Source organism: Phalacrocorax aristotelis, chromosome 1 (assembly GCF_949628215.1).
Source record: "Phalacrocorax aristotelis chromosome 1, bGulAri2.1, whole genome shotgun sequence".
NCBI lineage: Eukaryota > Metazoa > Chordata > Aves > Suliformes > Phalacrocoracidae > Phalacrocorax > Phalacrocorax aristotelis.
The window spans coordinates 218,937,868-218,957,418 of NC_134276.1; the positions used below are offsets into that span (position 1 = coordinate 218,937,868).

Sequence of the window (19,551 nt, forward strand, 5' to 3'; positions counted from 1 at the left end):
ATCCCGAAGGTGGGTGCAGCCACCCCCCGCCCCCGCTGCCTCTGCCGGTGCACACCACACCAGCACACATGGTCGCTCACGCATCAGCTCCAGTGGCCCGTCTCTTTCCAAGATCCTTCACCACCTGCGCCAGCTCCTTTCTGCTGTTCCCAGCACCGCCGTGGCATTCGCTCCCCTCACCCAGGTGTGCCTCAGGCGAAGCCGTCCCCCATGTCCCGCTGCTGTGCAAAGCGGTGCCACCATCCCCTCCCTGCTACAACCACCCCTCTCACAAAGTAATCCCAACAGGAAAGGTGGTGACAGTCATGCTGAGGACCTGCCGCGGGTGTCACCCACCAAGCTGACGCTTTCTCCTTGCTTCGTCACCGTTGCTCTGGCTGCAGCCCCTGCCTGCGCCCATCCCAGCCCCAAGCCAGGGCTGCCGTTCCTCTGTAACTGTACAGTTGGAAGCACGAGAGATTGCCCTCTGTGGCCAGCACTTGCGGCTCTGTACTAACATCAGTCACCTACATCAGCAATGGCATACGTGCTCCTAATAATTGCTTTAAGTGTTTTAAGTGTGTTGTTTCTTTCCCCTTTCAGGCGGTAATATCCCAAGCCTCTTGGTAGCAGAATGTCCTTTGTGGACATTTTGGTAAATGCCAAGATTTTTCTGCGCAGATTTTCATTTATAAGCACAATGGGATTGCCCTTTTCTAACATGCCTTTTTTTTTTTTTTGCACTCCCATTTCTAAATGGTCTGCTGCAATTCAGTGGGAAAAATATCTATAAGAAATGTCACTGCCTGCAGATCCCAAGAGGCACAAGGGACTGAGGCTGATTGACTGATTTTACCAAGTCACTTCATTATTACTAGCAGTACAAGGGATCAGTTTCCCCACTCTCAGAACAAGTCCACTGGCACTCAAAAAAAAGGAGTTATTTTTATTTTTCTTATTTTTATTTTTTAATGGCAGTTACGAATTGTGTTTCAAGGCCATTAAAAGATACAAGTAGTGTATCCTGCCACTAAAAGGCGGACTTCAAATTCTGAACGTTTTCATACTTTGCTCTCATTCAGATAAGACCATCAAACCACAGGCCTGAAGATTTCATACGTACCACAGCCTCAGGAGCAGTCCCACCGTCCTGTTAGACCTAAAGCTAATCCTTCACAGCCCTTTAAATTACCCTTTAAATAAAATTTAAATTTAAATTCAAATTATCTCAGAAAAAAACGTGTTTCACTGCTCAAGCAATTAGGCATCGTTACAAATAACAGGGAAGCCTCACACCTCAAGTGACACGTACGGTCCGCACCACACCAGAGAGGCATCGCCTTCGTGCACCTGCTTTCCCAGAAGAAAACACCAAGCCCTAAATGCACGGACAGAATCAGAAACCCCCACAGCAGCCGACCCAACGCGCAAGTCTGTACAAGCCTGCAGTGGTGGAGGAGCCAGCCGTTCCCCGAGTCGGCCCAGAGACACCTCCTCACTGTGCGTTCGATGTGGGGAATGAACCCCCCACACGGTCCCGTCGTGCCGCCAGCCACCGCAGCATCCCTTCGTGGGGCGGGCAGCTCAGCGGGAGGACTGTCACCCCGCAGCCCCTCGCCCAGCGGTGCCTGGCACAGCTGCAGCTGAGGCAGCACAGCAGACGGGGCAGAAGCAGGCAGTACCATGCTCTTCACTTGGGATCTGCGGTCCCCAGCAGCTTGCCGGTTTTCTCTCTGCTCAGCCAGCCACCGTCCCAGAGAGGAGCCCATGTCTCTCTGCGCTCCATCCCCCTCAGGCAGGCTGCTGGGAGGCTGCACACGCACGCTCCGCTCTCACCCTCTCCCAGCGAAACAGCGTCGATCTGTGCCGGGCGGGTAAGTGACACTGCCGCTGGCTCTCAGCACCAGCACCGCTCCAACGAGTGGCCAGCACAAGCACGTCTCCTGCTCGCGCCCCGCCTGGCACTAGCCCTTGCAGCTGCCTCCGCTGCCTCCCTCCCATCACACCCCTGCAGGAGCAGCCCCAGGGCAGGACGGGGGCTCCTCTTCCACCCCACAAGCACTGCAGCCCATGGTGCCCAGGGCCACTGGGAAAGCACCAGCCAAAGGAAACACTCATCAGCATCCTCTTGATGGAGGCAAAAGGGATGCAGGATCTCGCTCGGGCACCATATTTTGTTGGCAAGGGATGGTTTAAAAATAAAGAAACAACCTGATGGAAATTTGTTTTTTAGTAGAAATTAAAGCATGGAGATTAAGAGAAGATTTAATAAAGTGCATTTATGGCTACTACATGCTCATAGAGGAAGTCCTCAGGTGCTGCTGCTCAGGTCTCCCTGTGGCAGGCACCTCCAGCCCTCCCTCCAGCAGGCACGGTCTCTCACTGGCAAGGCTCAGGAGGACCATGATTCACGCGTCCTGGCGCCAGGAAGATGCTGAGAGCTTTCCAGATTTGCTGCCTGGATATTCTTATGCCACCAGACAGAAGCCTCATGACTTTAGTTTTCGTGAGTCAAATCTGAACCCTAACAGATTTTGTTTCTTGTTTCTGCAGCTCTGCAAACAGAAGACAGAGGACCTGCTTCACCCTACGAGATTTTCACTTTTAGGGTAGGCTGAGACCTTTGGGAGGTTTTCTTCCCTTCTCCTTTATGTTTGTGGCTCCACCTGGGTCAGCTCTTGTTGTTGTACCTGTTAATTGAAAATTTAGAACCCTTGCCCGCCTGTCTCTTAGGGAGCAGATGTGACCAGAAGCCACGCAGCACCCTGCAGACCCACGGCAGGAGCTGTACACAGGCGCCCTGTGCCCAGCAGCGATGCAGGCTGAGGCCAAGGAGGCCGAGGAGGAGGCACAGCGCCCACGTGCGCCTCCACAGTCGCCTGGCCCCGGGCACCTTCTGCACGTGTCTCGGAGCCGCTGGCCGTTGGGCGAGAGCGGTCGAGCAGCTGAGAAGGGCCAAGGCAGAGGATGGCACCCATCTCATCAGAGGGCAAAAGGAAAATAGCCAAGGGGCTGCCCAGCCCTTGGTGGGAAGCAGTCGCTCTGCACAGGGGGTTTCTGAGGGAGGTTATGATACACAGCAACAAGGGAGCTAGCAGGGAGCCCTGGGGTCCCAGCCAGTCCCATGTCCTTCCTAAACAAGAACCTCCAAAGCCTCGCTACACGGGCTTCCCCAGCACAGTGCCCTCCACACACGAGCCATTCCCATGAGCCTCTCCGTGCCACTGCTCCCTGCCTCAGCCCTTCGCCACGGACTCCCAGTAAATTAATTTGATGGGGGCTGCAGGTGTCCTCATGCCACCCAGCAGTTCGAACGCTGCCCAGGGCATTAGAGGCACCCAGCTGTGCAATGGCCGCCACGCTGCTGGAGACCACCTCCTTCCTCCTGTCTCACAGTTCCCACATTCCACTGGCCCCGGCCTCCCAGGGCCATCAAAGTCCCCACAGGGCCACATGCCATCTCAAGGCACAATCATCATCAGCAGCAGAAATCTGATGGTTCCAGACCTCTCTACAATTATTCTTAATTTCTCAGGCAAGAAGTGATATTGAATGCTGGGATCAGGTTTGGGCCCCTCGGGACAAGAAGGCCCTTGAGGGGCTTGGAGCATGTCCAGAGAAGGGCAGCGGGGCTGGGGCAGGGTCTGGAGCACAAGTGTGCTGGGGGGCGGCTGAGGGAGCTGGGGGGGGTTTAGAAGAGGAGGCTGAGGGGAGACCTCCTCGCTCTCTGCAGCTGCCTGAGAGGGGCTGGAGTGAGGGGGGGGTGGACTCTTCTCCCTAGTAACAAGCGATAGGACGAGAGGAAATGGCCTCAAGCTGCACCAGGGGAAGGTTAGGTTGGATATTAGGTAAAATTTCTTCACCAAAAGGCTTATCAAGCACTGGAACAGGCTGCCCAAGAAAGTGGTTGCATCACCACCCCTGGTGGTATTTAAAAGCTGTGTAGATGTGGTGCTTAGGGACATGGTACAGTGATGGACTTGGCAGTGCTGGGTTAATGGTTAGACTTGATCATCTTAAAGGTCTTCTCTAACCTAAAAAATTCTATGATTATATGATCACGGGACCACCGCAGCTGTCCAGAGGAAGAGCAATGTGAGAGGGCATCCAGCTAACATGTGCACAAGGCTGGTCACCATTAGCATCCCTGACCCTCCAGCTGTGCCAACCGAGGTGTCCCTGGCCGCAGAGCCTGGTGGTTTTGGTCAGGCATCTCTCCTTCCAGGAAACACCCATGCACACAAAAGGACCATTCCTGCCACACTCCCTGTTCTCCAAACACCCAGTGCTGGCGCTGTTAATCTTGACACAAGCTTTGATCACCGCCCACGACACGTGGGGGCCGAAGTAGACCAAGAGCTCTTTCCGCTTCACATGTGGATCCTACCAGTGAAATCCTGACCCAAACACATGGGTTAAAGCTGGAGACAAAGCAATGAGCCCGCGTGCAAGGCAGAGGCGTGCTGCAGCCTCTTGCTGGGGGAAGGGAAGGCACGCTCGTCACTGTGCACCATTGTGCTCTCCAGGCATTTTGTGACTCCTCCATTCCAGCGAATAAAGCTTCTCTTCAGCTGGCCCATCATGTGGTCCTCTGCCTCACCACCCCACAGAAAGCTGACGCCACGCTCTCCTGCAGAGCCTAGTCCAACCACACATCCACCCGCTAGCACATGTAAGCGGTGCCAAGTCTATACCCATGTGGGTACCCTACCATGGCTCAATGGGGCCTCAGCTTGGGGCCCTCACCTAAACCACCCCAGGCTTCAGCAAGCACCATCCATCTCCCATGAGTGCTCTGCAGTCTGGCAAGCAGGGAAGACCAAAACATCCCAAAATCTGGTATCGTCTCTGTGATAGGCCACCATCAGTGCTGAACACGCTACAAGGGCTTTGAGCTTGCCAGCTAGTCTCCAACCTTACCTTTGTATGGAGCTTGGCAAACTGCTTGTCATCCAGCAACGTCTGGGTGTACACACGCCTTTTGTACCGGAACTGCAAGAGGGAAGAATGTCAGATATGAGATGAACAAAACCCACTCAGCACCAAACCGCTCTGAAGCAGCTCGAGTCAATGTCATATTGCATGAAAACATTCAGTCTTGATCTGAAAACAACAGATACAGAATACAGTCCTCCTTCATAATTTGCTCTAATAGTTAATTTCTTTCCTCGCTAAAGAAAGTCTGACCAGTTTTTCATCTGAATCTGTCTGGCTTCAGCTTCCAGACTGTGTGGGCTTTGTTCTGCTTCTTCCCTTTAATTAGGGATCTCTCTAACGACAGAATGGTTTTCCCCAGGATGGCTCTTACGCAGGTGGTCTAGAGCCGACTTTCCTGTAAGCAGGCTGAGCTCTAAATCTCCCATTGAGGGATCTTATCTTCTGTTCTCAGATAATTTCTGCTGCTCTTTTCTGTGCCATGCCTCTTCCCAAGGTCCTTTCAAGTACACTGACTGTTGCCCACACGCTGCTCCAATACCAACCACTACCACCCCTACCACTCCTAAAACCAGCTCCCTACTCGTCAGGGTACACACTGAAGGATTACAGGGTCACGCTGTGCCACAGCATCACACTGGGAATTGCTGTTAGGTTTCTTGACCAAAAGGCTCAGAAATTTTCTTCAGAAACTTTGTTTTCCACAACAGTAGTCCTTCCTTTGCAAGCAATCTTTGTCCCTGTATATTTGTCATTTGGCTGACTTAGAGCATACTTTGATGGGACCCTCACTTACCAAATGACCTAGACAGCACACTTGACATTGCTATATTCTCTGCCAAACTCTGTGTAATCAGGCTTTATCAGCAGTGATTTTACACTTACACCCAGATCCCTGGGGTAACCACATCAAGCTTAACATTGGTCTCTAAGAAACCCCACTAGAAATATATCTGTGCAGTGATGATCGCAGTGACAACTGCTTTTAATCAGTGATTAGCTAGCCAGTTGTTTTAGAGTGCTAATCCTGAACTTGAATATCATGTAGAACAAAATCAAGTACCCCCAAGTGGCTGTTACTTTTCTATAGTTATCTTTATCAAGCAGAATTACAATTTCCTTAAAGAATGGAATTGGATTTGTTTGACTGGATCTTTTTTCAATGCATGAATTGTATTCTGAGATTTTGAATTGCTATGAACTTAATCCTCCATCAACATTTCATTATTTCAGCTGGAACTGACACCAAGTTATCTTTGGACTGCAGTTACTAAGCTCATCCCACTTACTCTTCAATACTGGCAAAATATTAGCACATTTTTAGTCTATCACAAACTTGTATTACTGGGGAGATGTTTTCTCACACTTTTTTTTGTTTAATCATTCAAAGGTAAAAATTGTCTGGCCCACTGATTTATAGACGTCGAGCCTTTGCAGATGCTGCCAGTGTCAGGGCTCTTCTGTGCATCCCTACAGAGTCATGCAAGCATTCTTCAGTGGCTCCTCTTCACGCCCAGCACCATATTAGAGGGTCTGTAAACGAGCTCCGCTCCCAGCCTCCACCTCCGAGCCCTGGGCAGCGCTCTGGATGAGCTGGGGCAGCACTGCTCTGTGGACCACTTGCTTTTGGCTTCCTGCCTGAACGTGCCAGCTCCGGTGGACTCGCCCACCACTGCTCTCCCAGCACTCAACCTTGGGGAAGGTCCTGCAGGGCTCCCAGCTGCCCCACAGTACAGAGACAGGGGCCAGGGCACTGCATCAGCGAGGCAGGTCTGAGAGAGGGAAGCCAGGCTACGTCGACTTTGATGCAAGAGCAATGCACGCTGCCACCCAGGTGCAAGGCAAAAACCTCATCTGAGAAGAGTTAAGTTGTACAACACGTAGTCAGCTCCTCAAAAGTGAGCAGCAAAACTTCTGAAGACGCAACTGAAGTGGACAGCCAGCCCTAAGCTAGTCACATCCCAATGGTTTTGCTCCAACAGCTCATTTGCAGACCGGACTTGCACAGGGAGGACCTACAAGCACAAGAATTTCCAAATCTCATTCAAATTTACAAGGTACATGAACTGAATGCAATTAATAATGGTGAGAACACAACCATGTGTTTGGCACGCCAACAAAATAACTACCTCATTAAGAAGGACATGATAAGCTTCTGACAGTAGATAACAACCAGTAAGATAGGTTGGGACATTGTCAATACTCCCAGTCGCAGATGAGGGTAACTGGCTCTTAGCAGATGGGCAGGTAGACCCCACTGAATGTTGCCTGACCACCAGCACACCGCTCTGCAGCTGCTACTTTACCCCAGTAAAGGAGTCTGGAGTACCTACAACTCTCCCTGGCACAGAACAGAGCCAGCGTCCCACCTCTCCAGGGAACTACTGCAGATACCTGCTTCTTAATGGAATTTTTCTGACTAGATGCAAAACCCCCTCATTCATCTGAATATATTAATATGTGGGCCTGAGGGCTAATTTATCTTTTGGGTTCATAAAACGTCAGTGGTATCAGTATAGGATTTGTCTTGTAAATAGATTCTGGATTTTTGGTTTTCCATAGGATTCTCCAGTGCTGAGCTGCTATTCTTACCAAGTTATGAAGAATCAAAATGACACACAACAAATATCCATGTCAAGTCTGCATTTAAATGTGTGTGCTAAGACATTAAGCATGGACATTATGCTGAATTATACAAAAACAAAGCATAAGGAACATTAAGGAATTCACTGCTTCAAAGGTTTATTTGCAAGCATTCTTAATGTTGCTCCAAATGTTTTTGCCTACATTAAATATTAGTTTGCTAAGAAATTGTGCTGCACTTTCTTTCCAAATTAGTCAGGATTAGTTGTAATAACAGTATTCATGCTTGCATTTATAAGAGCTTGTGCAGATTAAGCGTGTAATGCTTTCTAAATAGATTTTGTGGGTAAAATATAGCACAAAACCCCGAAATTTAGAAGCCCACGTGCAGGTAACTATAGTCCCATTTACAGCCAGTGGAGATGTCCACAGTGACAGTCGATGGAGCCCAAGAACTGTGGCAGGTCACCTTAGAATGAACACCTACATGTGATCACCAGAATCGCAGCCCAAGGCAAAACCCACAGTGAATTTAAAGAGAGAGTTAATTCAGGTCATTTCTGCTCTAGTTAATTTTCTGGAACAGAAGAGAGTATAGATTATCCCCCATGCTCATCACACAAATGAGGTCCATACCGGGACAGTCATTTGCTGTCAAACCACACAGTTGCGTTCCAGTCTCTACAGTAACTCTAAATTAAATATCAAACTTAAGGCCTTCAGCCTCACATTCAAAGATGTCCCTGTGATTTTCCCTCTGTACCTACGAGACTGGCTTTCCTTATGATATTGCAGTTTCCCATGACAATTACACACCACTAGAAAAAAAAGAAATTTTGTTCAACAGGGTCAGAAAACAGGGACAGGGCTGTGACAGATATTATGGAGCTCTTGAGCAGACAGAGTCATCAGTAACTAAAATTCAGAGGCATTTGCCTCAGATTTCCCTCAACAAATTCTTCATGAGTAAACATACACCCACACATATATCTATGCTTTCACTCCTGGAAGGGAAATGGGGGAAAAAAGGGGAGGGGAACAGGGGGCATTAAGATCTGTGGTGCCTACAGAGACTACAGTGGATAGCATCATAGATGTCCTACATACTTATGTACATATATGTTTTCATATATATATTTCTCGCACAGAATCACAGACTGGTGGAGGTTGGAAGGGACATCTGGAGATCATCCTGTCCCACTCCCTGCTGGAGCAGGCACACCCAGAGCAGGGAGCACAGGACTGCGTCCAGGTGGGGTGTGAATGTCTCCAGGGAAGGGACCCCACAGCCTCTCTGGGCAGCCTGTGCCCCTGCTCTGGCACCCGCACAGGGAAGGGGTTTGTCCTCATGTTCAGGTGGGACTTCCCATGTTCCAACTAGAGCCCGTTGCCCCTTAGCCTGGCGTTGGGCACCACTGAAAAGAGCCCGGCCCCATCCTCCTGACGCCCGCCCTTCAGGTATTTATAAGCATTGATGAGATCCCCCCATAGTGTTCTCTTCTCCAGGCTGAACAAGCCCAGGTCTCTCAGCCTTTCCTCACAAGGGAGATGCTCCAGTCATTGATCACCTTGGCAGCTCTGCGCTGGGCTTGCTCCAGCAGTTCCCTGTCCTTATTAAACTGGGGGGCCCAAAAGCTGCACGCAGCCCTGCAGATGTGGCCTCACTAGGGCAGAGCAGAGGGGGAGGATAACCTCCCTTGCCCTGCTGCCCACACTCCTTTTAATGCATCCCATGACACCGGTGGACTTAGCCACAAAGGCATGGTGCTGGCTCAGGGTCAGCTTGTTGTCCAGCAGCACTCCCAGGCCCTTCTCAGCAGAGCCGCTTTCCAGTACTTCAGCCCCCAGCCTGTACTGGTGCATGGGGTTGTTCCTCCCCAGGGGCAGGACCTTGCACTTGCTCTTGTTGAATTCCATGAGGTTAAACCTCATTTCATGAGGATAACCTCCCTCAAGTTGCTGGCCACAGTCATTTTCATGCATCCCTGGACATACTTGGCCCAGCTTTCCAGCCTGTCCAGGTCTCACTGGACAGCAGCACAGCCTTCTGGTGTATCAGCCACTCCTCCCAGCTTGGGATCGTCAGCGAACTTGCTGAGGGGACGCTCTGTCCCTTCGTCCAGGTCATTGATGAATATGTTGAACAGGACAGGACCCAGCACAGACCCCTGGGGAACACCACTAGTGACAGGCCTCCATCCAGACTCTGCCCCGTTGATCACAACTCTCTGGGCTCTGCTGTTCAGCCAGTTCTCTGTCCACCTCACTGTCCTCTCATGTAACCCACACTTTCTTCCTAAGCTCACTTATGAGGATGCTATGGGAGACAGTGACAAAAGCCTTGCTGAAGTCGAGGTTAAAAATATCCGCTGCTCTCCCTTCATCTCCCCAGAGAGTCATGGGCTATCAGGTTGGTTGGTCAAGCATGATCTCCCCTTGGTGAATCCATGTTCACTACTTCTGAGAACCTTCTTGTCCTCTACATGCCTGGAGATGACCTCCAGGATGAACTGTTCCATCACCTTTCCGTGGGTAGGGGTGAGGCTGACTGGCCTATAGCTCCACAGGTCCTCCTTCTTGCCCTTTGGGACCCATGGATTTGTGAGGATCCAGTTTGCATAGGTGATCTCTGACCCAACCCTCCTCAACCAAAGGGAAGCCTTCATTTCTCCACATTTTCTCTCTCACCTCTGGGGGCTGGGATGCCTGAGGGCCAGCCTGAGTAGTAAAGACCAAGGCCAAGGAGGCATTCAGTAACTCCACCTTCTCTGCATCTTGTGTCACCAGGGCCCCAACCTTGTTCAGCACTGGGCCCACTGGGTCCTCAGTCTTCCTTGTACTGCTGATGTATTTGAAGAAGCCCTTCTTGTTACCTTTGATATCCCTCGCCAGATTTAATTCCAAGTGGGCCTTGGCCTTCCTCTTTGCATCTCTGCATACCCTGACAACATTCCTATGTTCCTATGTTCCTATCCACCTCCCAAGTGGTCAGTCCCTTTTCCACGTACTGTGAACCTCCCTCTCCCATCTGAGTTTCTCTAGAAGCTCTTTGCTCGTCCATGCAGGTCTCCTGGCTCCTCTGCTGACTTCTTCCTCATAGAGGTGCACTAATCTTGAGCTTGGAGGAAGTGGTTCTTGAATACTGACCAGCTCTCTTGGACCCCCCTGCCTTCTAGAGCCCTAGCCCATGGGATTCCTCCAGGCAGGTCTCTGAAGAGGCCAAAGTTGGCCCTCTTGAAGTCCAAGGTTGTATCCCGACCCATAGCCCTGCTTTTACCTTGCAGTATCCTAAACTTGACCATCTCATGGCGACTGCAGCCAAGGCTACCCCCAACTCTCACATCCTCAACTCAACCTTCTTTGTTAGCACAAGATCCAACAGCACATCTCACCTCGTTGGCTCCTCCACCACCTGCATCAAAAAGTTGTCCTCGATGCTCTGCAGGAACCTCCTGGATTGTGCACACCTCACCATGTTGCTTTTCCAGCAAATATCATCTCTATATATATACACAGACATTTAAAAAAAAATAAAAGAAAAAAAAGAAAAGAAGATGGCTACCTCCAAGTAGGGGACAGGAGTGTCTGGGTTCAGGGGGTACTCCCTCAGCAGGCGCTCCTCATCGAGAAACTTCCCAGCCCTGCCGTTGAAGGCTGGCTGGAAGAGCCCATAGTTCAGAACATCCTTCAAGCTGTGGTTCAAAGTGCAGAGGATGCGCTGCTTGGAAACCCACACAGGAACATCTGGATTCAACCGTAGACACTTCTGTGGAAAGACACAGAGGGCAGTTAGAGCTGAGCATCACCAAGCTCCTGTACCCCACAGCTGAACTCAGGAACAAGTAAGAACAAGGAGAAGCATAAAACGGGAAAGCCACAATCCTTCCCATGTCAGTGGATTACGGGAAGGAGGAAAAAAGGGGTTGGAGAAGTGAGAGACTTAGCAGATCCCCCCTAAAGCATTTTGTGTGGCTCAGGGCAGACTCAAACCCTGTACGTTGTAACATCCTATAAAATGTAAGAAGTGTCAAAGAATATTTTACAGCCTAATAACCATATTAATAGCAAAATTTCACTTTAAAATCCCTGATAAGGTGTAATTAGTCGACTTCTCCACCATGGACTTCATAGGTGTGCAGACAAAGGAAGAATGAACAGCAGCACTGTGAGTCCTGCCAGGAGCTGAGGAATCCAGCAAGGTCTTCCCATCCAGAGGAGTGGAGGAGAAGAGCTCTCTGCATCCCAGCATAGAAAGTCATAGAATCCCAGACTGGTGGAGGTTGGAAGGGACATCTGGAGATCATCCCGTCCCACCCCCTCCTTAAGCAGGCACACCCAGAGGAGGGAGCACAGGACCGTGTCCAGGCAGGGTGTGAATGTCTCCAGGGAAGGGACCCCACAGCCTCTCTGGGCAGCCTGTGGCACTGCTCTGGCACCCTCAAGGAGAAGTCACACTTCCCCATCTCACCCTGTGACTGCAGCGGGTTTCCCTGGTACTGTACGCAGTTTCCCTCTCTCCTCAGGACCCAAGACATTAAATATTTAGAGCCCATCATCTTCAGGCTCTATCTCCTACAGCTGTGGCCCCTGCTGCCACACTTCTGGCTGGCTGCAGGGCTGGGGCTGCAGTGCTGGTGGAGCAGGCTGGCCATGGGAACCTGCCTTTGCCAGACTCTGCCGAGCACCATCGCCGCATCCCCTCTGCTGGGGTGCTGGCGCAGCAGGCTCTTCACAGGCGAAGAGTGGGACGGCAAGAGGATGCCGTGCTGGCAGCACCAGAGGTCAGTCTCGCAACAGCCTGTCCCCATGGGCAGCCACTGTTTCCCATCCCAGATCCCTGGTTTTGCATTTTGGCCCTCAACCTTTCCTTGTTTCTGTCACTTTGTTTTCCTTCGTGTTTGTTTCTCCTCCCCCTCCACACTTTCTGCTCCTGATTTTTGTGCTGGAAGGCAAAGTAAACAACCACCCTCCCTCCGCAGTGCTCCCCCAGGACCTGCTGCTTTGCCAGGCTGCGTCCTGCTCCACTTGTCACATGGAGGCACTCCACGCTTCTGCCCACCCTTGTTATTCCCCTGGATCACATCATCACCCTTGCAACAGGACACTGGAGGTGCATGCCGTGTCCAAGGGATAGGTGCAGCATGGATCCACAGAGTGACATAAGCACATTTTGTCCATGAAGGTGTTTAAGAGGTGAGGCCTCAACACAGACATCTATTTGGATTTCCGAACACACAGACCAACCCAAACCCCACTTTCCCCACATGGTCAGCAGCACTTCCAGTGGCTACAACAGACCCAGAGCGCTGGAGCTCCTGCCACCACCGCACCCTGTCCCCACCGCACCAAGAGAAGGACACTCACCCCCCAGGCATCAGAAGTTACCGCACATCCTCACTCACCCTTTCACTTCCAACTTCAAGATTTAACCCTAGAGCCTGTCTCGGTCTCTTGTCCCCTTAATAGCATCTTTTTGGTTCTGTGAATTAAATGGGCACTGTTTTGAAAAAATTGAACAGCTTTGCCCAGAGAGAAGCAAATGACCCTGCTGGGCACAGGGCAGGAGCCAGCGGAGCACCCGCGCTGCCCTGCACTGTGCCAGCCCGCCCGTCTGTGCACCACCACCTGGAAAGGTCACCGTGTGAGACAGAAAGCCACTGAGATGATGTTACAGCTCATTTTTCTCAGGCACGGATAACTTGCACTTCGCAGTGTGCATATGTACCGCAAACGGAGGTCAGCATTATCTATTTCATCGCTGACCGTATGAGCAAGTCAGCATGCTTATCAACTATGGCTTATCCGGCAGCAGGTACTGAGGAAGAGGTGGCTGGCTGCTGGTATGAGAAATCAGGAGTTTTAAAAGCTTTGAGAAATGCCAGCTCTGTTCTCTTTCAGTCCTCAAAGAGAAGCAGAATATGCATCATTCTTTCAGGGACCCATAAATAAAAAATAAACAATGTCTTTAGGATTCTTCCTCACTGTCAAATTATGCCATTCAATATTAAAATATGTGGCTAAAGGAAAAAAAAAAGCACTGACAGGCATGCACACATGCACAAGCACTGGCTGAAGGAAGGTCCGACATACAAAAGCCACTGAATTTTATACCAAACTTTATACTGCAGAGACATACTCTGGCAAGTAGTAACACTTCATATTTAAGAGAGAAAACAACTTTCATCCCACAGTGTGTCTCTTTGCCTTTAACCTGCCTCAGCAATCAGAAAGAAGAAAATGCCTACTTCAGCTGTGAGGTCAAAATGCTGCACAGCCCATTGTGGGCATAATCCAGCTACTTAAATGTCTCTTATGACTCTGCTTCTCCAAATACCATCGCATATATTAATGACTTTCTCATATCGGAGATCGTGCAACTGAACTTGCTTATTCCACTCCGTGATGTAGCACAGGCACTCCCGGAGCAATCCAAAAACATGAGGCTAATCCCACACACCCCTGCCAGAAGGGCAGCAAGGGATATCTTTGTGCAGGAGAAGGCTGCTCTGTGCACGGGGGACCTGGGCTTGCTTTGCTCCAGGAGCCGCAGCAGGAAGGGCTCCTCGCTTTCTGTCTCATGGAGGGGCGCATTGCTCTCCTCCAGCCCCCCACACCGGCAGGACAGCCCCGGCAGCTCCCACACCAGCGCTGGGCTGATCCCGGACAGAGCAGGGCTCGGCTGCCTGAACGCAGATGCTGTGCCAGGCACCGATCCCACCTCCACCAGGAGGAGGGGCTGAGCTCCGACAGTGTGGGGCACCTGCCACCACCGCCCCATGGAGAGACCCAGCCCAGAGACAGCACTTCACAGCAGCTTACAGCGGGTGTGAGTAACTTCCAGCCCTGAGGGTTTGGACACTCAAGACAACATTAATTTTAAAAGGAACCAAATTGCCTTGTATGGTCCTGAGCCCGCAGGGGAAGGAAAGGACTCTGCCCCTTCCTCCCGACGCTCTCCTGAACAGAGAGGCTCGGCGCTGTTGCCGGCATCATTCCCCAGAAGGCCCAGGAGGGACCCAGGGGAGCCAAAGGCGGCAGCTCCGCGGGGAGCACACCGCAGCAGCGCCAGTCCTGTGTGCCAGTCGGCACAGCGGAGAGCCCACCCTGCAGCCAGGCACGTCCCAGAGCCCGGCAGGCTGGGAGCAGCGTTCAGAACAAGTTGCTTGCTCTGGTTTGCACTTACAAGTGATAATTTCTTCCATAAAATTATAAGCTCTGATCACAACAACCGAAGCCTTAGGAACAATTCCTGAAAGAAAACGGTACAGCTTCTCAACTTTTAGACAGCATGGATAGCTCCTTCCTGAAGGAAGAAAGAGCTCAGAGCTTCAGATTCAATCCTCACCAATGCACAGGATGACAGACAAGATCTATTCAAGAGTCACCCTGCAATAATGACAATAAAGAACTTATATTCAACAATCCCTTAAGAGCAAAAAAGCCAAAAATTCTTCACTGAAGAGCGCACAGATGAGAACAGGTTGAAAGGAAATTAAAAGGAGCAGCTGAAAAGGTAATGTGCTTGCAGGCAGCAGGGAGTATATTTCATAATATCACATTAGAAGCTCTGAGCAAATGTATGGCAAAAATGAAAAAACAGCCTCTAAGAGGACCCTACAGAAAGACGGAGCAGCCAGACCAACAGAGCAGAGGAATCTACCAAAAGTAAAAGATTTTCTTTAGAAAATGGGAGTTGCCTCTGAATGGGAACAGAAAAGAGCACAATCCTGCCGCACTGCATGCAAAATGACAATGCTATTGAAGTCATAAAAAATAACAAATGCGGAGGAAGAGGGGAGCCTGATGGAAAGTGGATGAGGCTGGCAAGCAACAGAGGCATGAGAGTCATCCTCCCATGAGGACTGACGGCAGGATGGGCTCCTCACTGGTCACTGTCGCAACTGATGCCAATGCAAACAGCCTTGCAGACAAGGAGTAAAAGCTCCCCAGTAAATGCACGAGCATGGCAGATTTGAGAGCACAACTGCAAGCAGTGCCAGTCACTCATGCACGGTGCTGGCTGTGCTCCGCACCGCGTTGTGCAAACCCTCCCAGGAGCTGAAGCAGAGCACAGGCAGGAGACACCAATACTCAGGAGGGGCTCCGTGACTCTGCCATGATCTGGGCCCAAAGGCTTGGCCTCCGTCCTGGGAACACAGACAGGAACTGCGAGAAACATTTACATCGCTGAAAAATCTGCTTATTTTCTGTGGAGTCATGCCTCACACCTGCGAGGAGAGCCTGGAGGAAACCCACGGCTACCAGAATAAGGCTGGCCTGCTTACCAGTCCACATGCACATTTCCAGAAAGGTCCCTTGCTGCCATAAACTAAAGTGCCAGAAGCAAGAAAGCACTCTTTTGGATCCCTAACTGACAAGGAAGATGGTCAAGAAAGGTGAAGGTCAACAAGGCAGGTTTCCTGACACCGGAGTTCACCAGCAGTCACGTGGGGCCTGTGCTGGGATCTGGGCTCAAGTGATGTAGAAAGGGCTGCTACGACACTCACAAGCTGGCAGCACACCCAGATCTTCTGTGTCACGTGCAGGTCTGGTGGCGCTGTCTTTTCAGGAAACAACAGAAACAGGAAATCGGTAAAGGGAAAGAAGACAAAGGTGGCCAGAGGCACAGAGCAGACTGCAGAGAACAGATGCATCATATCTGAACCTGGAGCTGGAGCGGAGTGTCCCAGAGGAGCGTGCAGCGCTCCGCAGCGTCGAGCCAGGTGCCTGCACCGAGCAAGAGCGTATCCTTGTAACACCGGGACTGGGACAAGGTTACAGGAACAGGTGCTAGGTATAAAACAAACAAGCCCAGGTAACTTTTTCACCTTTCCTTAAAATATTATGTTTGGTTTTTTCCAGTTATACTTTTTTCTTCCCAATTACTTGTTAAAAGCCTGTCTCCTTAAGCAGCAGTTTCAGCAGCAAGCTCTTCCTGTGATCTGGGGCAGACGTCACTGGTCCCTTTCAGTGTGCGAAATCCCACAGGACCCTCCTGGCCAGTCGCATGCCGGTGGGAGAAGGGACCAGAGCCACAAATCATCCAGAGCACTCCCACCAGCAACCTGTCAAACCCCCCACCAGCCCTGCGGGGCAGAGGCTGGGGAGCCAGCAGCAGCCCCTGCGTGCGGACAGCCCCAGGCCAGGGACCATGGGATGGGTCAATCATCACCACTGCAGCTTGTTTCCCTTCATGACCGTGGTCCAGGGAAGGAGCTGGGCTCTGCAGGGACCAGGGCAGAGCAACCACCACTCTCTTTTAGTGGAGCAGAGGAGAAATCAGCATAAGCTTTCTGAGCACTGGATGCTGGCAAAAGGCAAACTGGAACCAGCTTAGAGAGCAAGTTGTGGATGCTTGCAAAACAACAGGAATTTCTGGGCTTAGATCACCTCCTCAGGAAAGCTCTGTCCCTGCCATCCACTGTGCTAAACACCACGCTGGGAGAAACTGCCTCCACCAAAAGGAAACAAGATAAAGAGCAGGAGGGAGATTCTCAGCTCCCAGCAGGAAAGCACCCGGTGCATGAGCCCTCCTTGCAGAGTTATGTGCTGTAGATAAAGTATTTTGGCTCTATGGGTTTTCCAGTGAAACGGTTGCTGCTTATGAGCCAGTCTGGAAGGATGTTGCTGACTGTTGTATCATCCCTCAGAATCCATCGCCTGAGACAGGAAGCCATCCAGTTACTTCTATTTAAAAAAATAAGAGTCCAAGAGCCCCTTATTACAACTCTTCAGTAGTACTGACAGTGACAACCAGCCCCATGCTATAGTCCCACCAGTCAGCGCTTTCAGAGGAGCAGCTGCCTCTGATACAAACGCAGCTTGAAATGAATGTTTAAAGAGATTCAGCTCCTGATTAACTCTGAGTGACTGGTTCAGGCAAAACCTCCCTCTTACACAGAGCTACAACAGCTTTATTATTAGCCACCTGCATGGAAAGGGCTGCTGAAGAGCAAAATCGCCAGTTGGTTTCATCCAACTGCTTAACTCTTCATACAGAAAAGACAGCACAGCGGAAAATGCAAAAATGTTGGACCTGCAAATCAAGCTGGCCCCAGCAAATAGCCCAAGACAGGTTAAACAGATGAATCCTACCTTCAGAGACCTCGGAATGTTTCCTGCTTGGCCCATTGCAACACCACAACAACAACCACCTGTCTAACTTGTGATCAGCTGGAAAATGAGGACCTGGGAAGCACTGGTTCTAGCTAGGCCTGAAAAAAAGCCACGTAGAGCAAAGCTTTTTCTGGAGAAGAGGGATTAAGATCTTCTCTTCATCCAGCATCATGACTGAGACATGCTAGTTGGATAGATAGGTCCTAATAAACACATGCAAAAGAGATACAGAACTTCTTGGTATAAAGGAGCAAATGAAATCAAGTTTGACTAAAGAATGGTAGAAACCAGTGCAAAGACCAAACTGTAGTTGCCTTCACAGCACATATTCAGCATGCCCTCTGATTCAGCAAATTCAAAGCTGACATGGCCCATAAGACCATCTCGCCTGAGCAATGTATATCACTGCCTTGTAAGTTTCAACCAGTAACTCCCATAATGAGCTGAATTACTTGATTTTGGCTAACAGTTTCCTGAAAAGCATCCAACTTGAGTCTAAAAACATCACATGATGAAAACCATGCTCCCTCCTTGGATAAATTAATAAGCAAACACTCATCCTCAATGAAAAAGGTATGTCTTGGTTCTCATTTGATTTCCCTTGTTGAAACTTCCAATACAATCATTGTTTCTTGTTATGTCTTTCCCTGTGATACTGAATAGCTCTTTAGTACTCAGTTTCTTGCTACACTGGTAGCCCCCATTTAACAGTCACCTCTCAGTCTTATTTAGGGTGAGCAGAAGAAGCTGATGTTCATAAATTGTAGCGCATTTCTCCAGATCTCAAATAACTTCTGTTGCTCTTTTCAGCACCCTCTTTAATTTTAAATACACTTTTTCAAGTGCAGAATCAGAGCCAGAGGCAATATTCCAGCATCTGTCTCCCAGCTGTCATATACAGCTATAAAATATTGTCCTCACCTCAACTTACTATCCCCTTGCCTCCATCTCCAGGCATCACATTAGCGCTTTTCACTAAAGCATGTGTCACTTTGGGTTTAGTTTACTTTGACCACTCCATTCCTTTCAGATGGCCAAACCCCAAGTCCTTTCCAGGACACAGCTCCCTGTTTTCTAGATCTGGCATTACTCCTTAGTTACCCGCAAAACTCTGCATCTGAATTAAAAGATAATTTACGCTGATGGGCCCAGGTCTAAGTTGCTCTACATGTGTAGAATGAAAAAGAGATGAGAAAAGATGGGGATGCAGCCTCTAACAACCCTACAGCAGCAGCTATTGAAATGGGAGGAGCATGGGGGGAATGGACTGCAGAAAGCGGCCAGACTTTGTGCATTCCCTGAACAGCACATCCTTTGGCCAGTGCTAGAGAGATACTGGGTCAGACAGCCCACTGGTTTGGTCCAGTGAGGTTTTTTTGTGCTCCTATTATGGCACCTATGCACACATCTTCATTCATAACCCCACTACTGCTTTTAGTTATATGAAAAGATTGTCAACGCCTGCTTCTGTATTTTTATACTTGGCACACTGCAAAACAGCAATTTCTAACATATCCTTACCACCTGATCTATAAAGATGTTGCGGACCTGGTTGTTAATGAAAGAACTCAGGGGTTAATGTAAGTTTAGGTCCTAAAGTGTTTACACTAACCCCTAAGTCCCTTTCTGGTGTTGACGCCTTCAGCTTAGCCTATGGCATAGGCATTAAGGGACTTCATGTTTCTCTCTTTAATGCACCTTATTTTGCATCATCAGCACTGATCCTTATCCGTTGGGCCTTTCATGCTTGTGTTATTGATTAGGTCCCTCTGAACTCCCTTGCTGGGCTTGACCTGTTACAGATGGCTTTGTACTGGCCAGGGAGGAGAGGGAAGGCCCTCACCTGCACGGGCAGCTGATCAAGAGATGTGCCACGGAGGGTAGGCAGGCACAACCAGGCAGTTTTCATGGAACAGTCCCACAGGATTCATGCCGGTG

General features: G+C 50.1%; 1 protein-coding gene across 11 annotated transcripts in view; it reads right to left on the minus strand.

The window, feature by feature from the left end:
* Positions 1 to 19,551, minus strand: part of SHANK3 (SH3 and multiple ankyrin repeat domains 3) — a 401,813-nt gene that overhangs the window by 322,697 nt on the left and 59,565 nt on the right. For all 11 annotated transcript variants that reach the window (XM_075081824.1, XM_075081828.1, XM_075081835.1 and 8 more), the window contains 2 exons: positions 11,060 to 11,263; positions 4,900 to 4,971 (listed from right to left, as the gene is read on the minus strand). In XM_075081824.1, the coding sequence (XP_074937925.1) occupies positions 4,900 to 4,971; positions 11,060 to 11,263 (276 nt within the window). The remainder of the gene's footprint in view (positions 1 to 4,899; positions 4,972 to 11,059; positions 11,264 to 19,551) is intronic.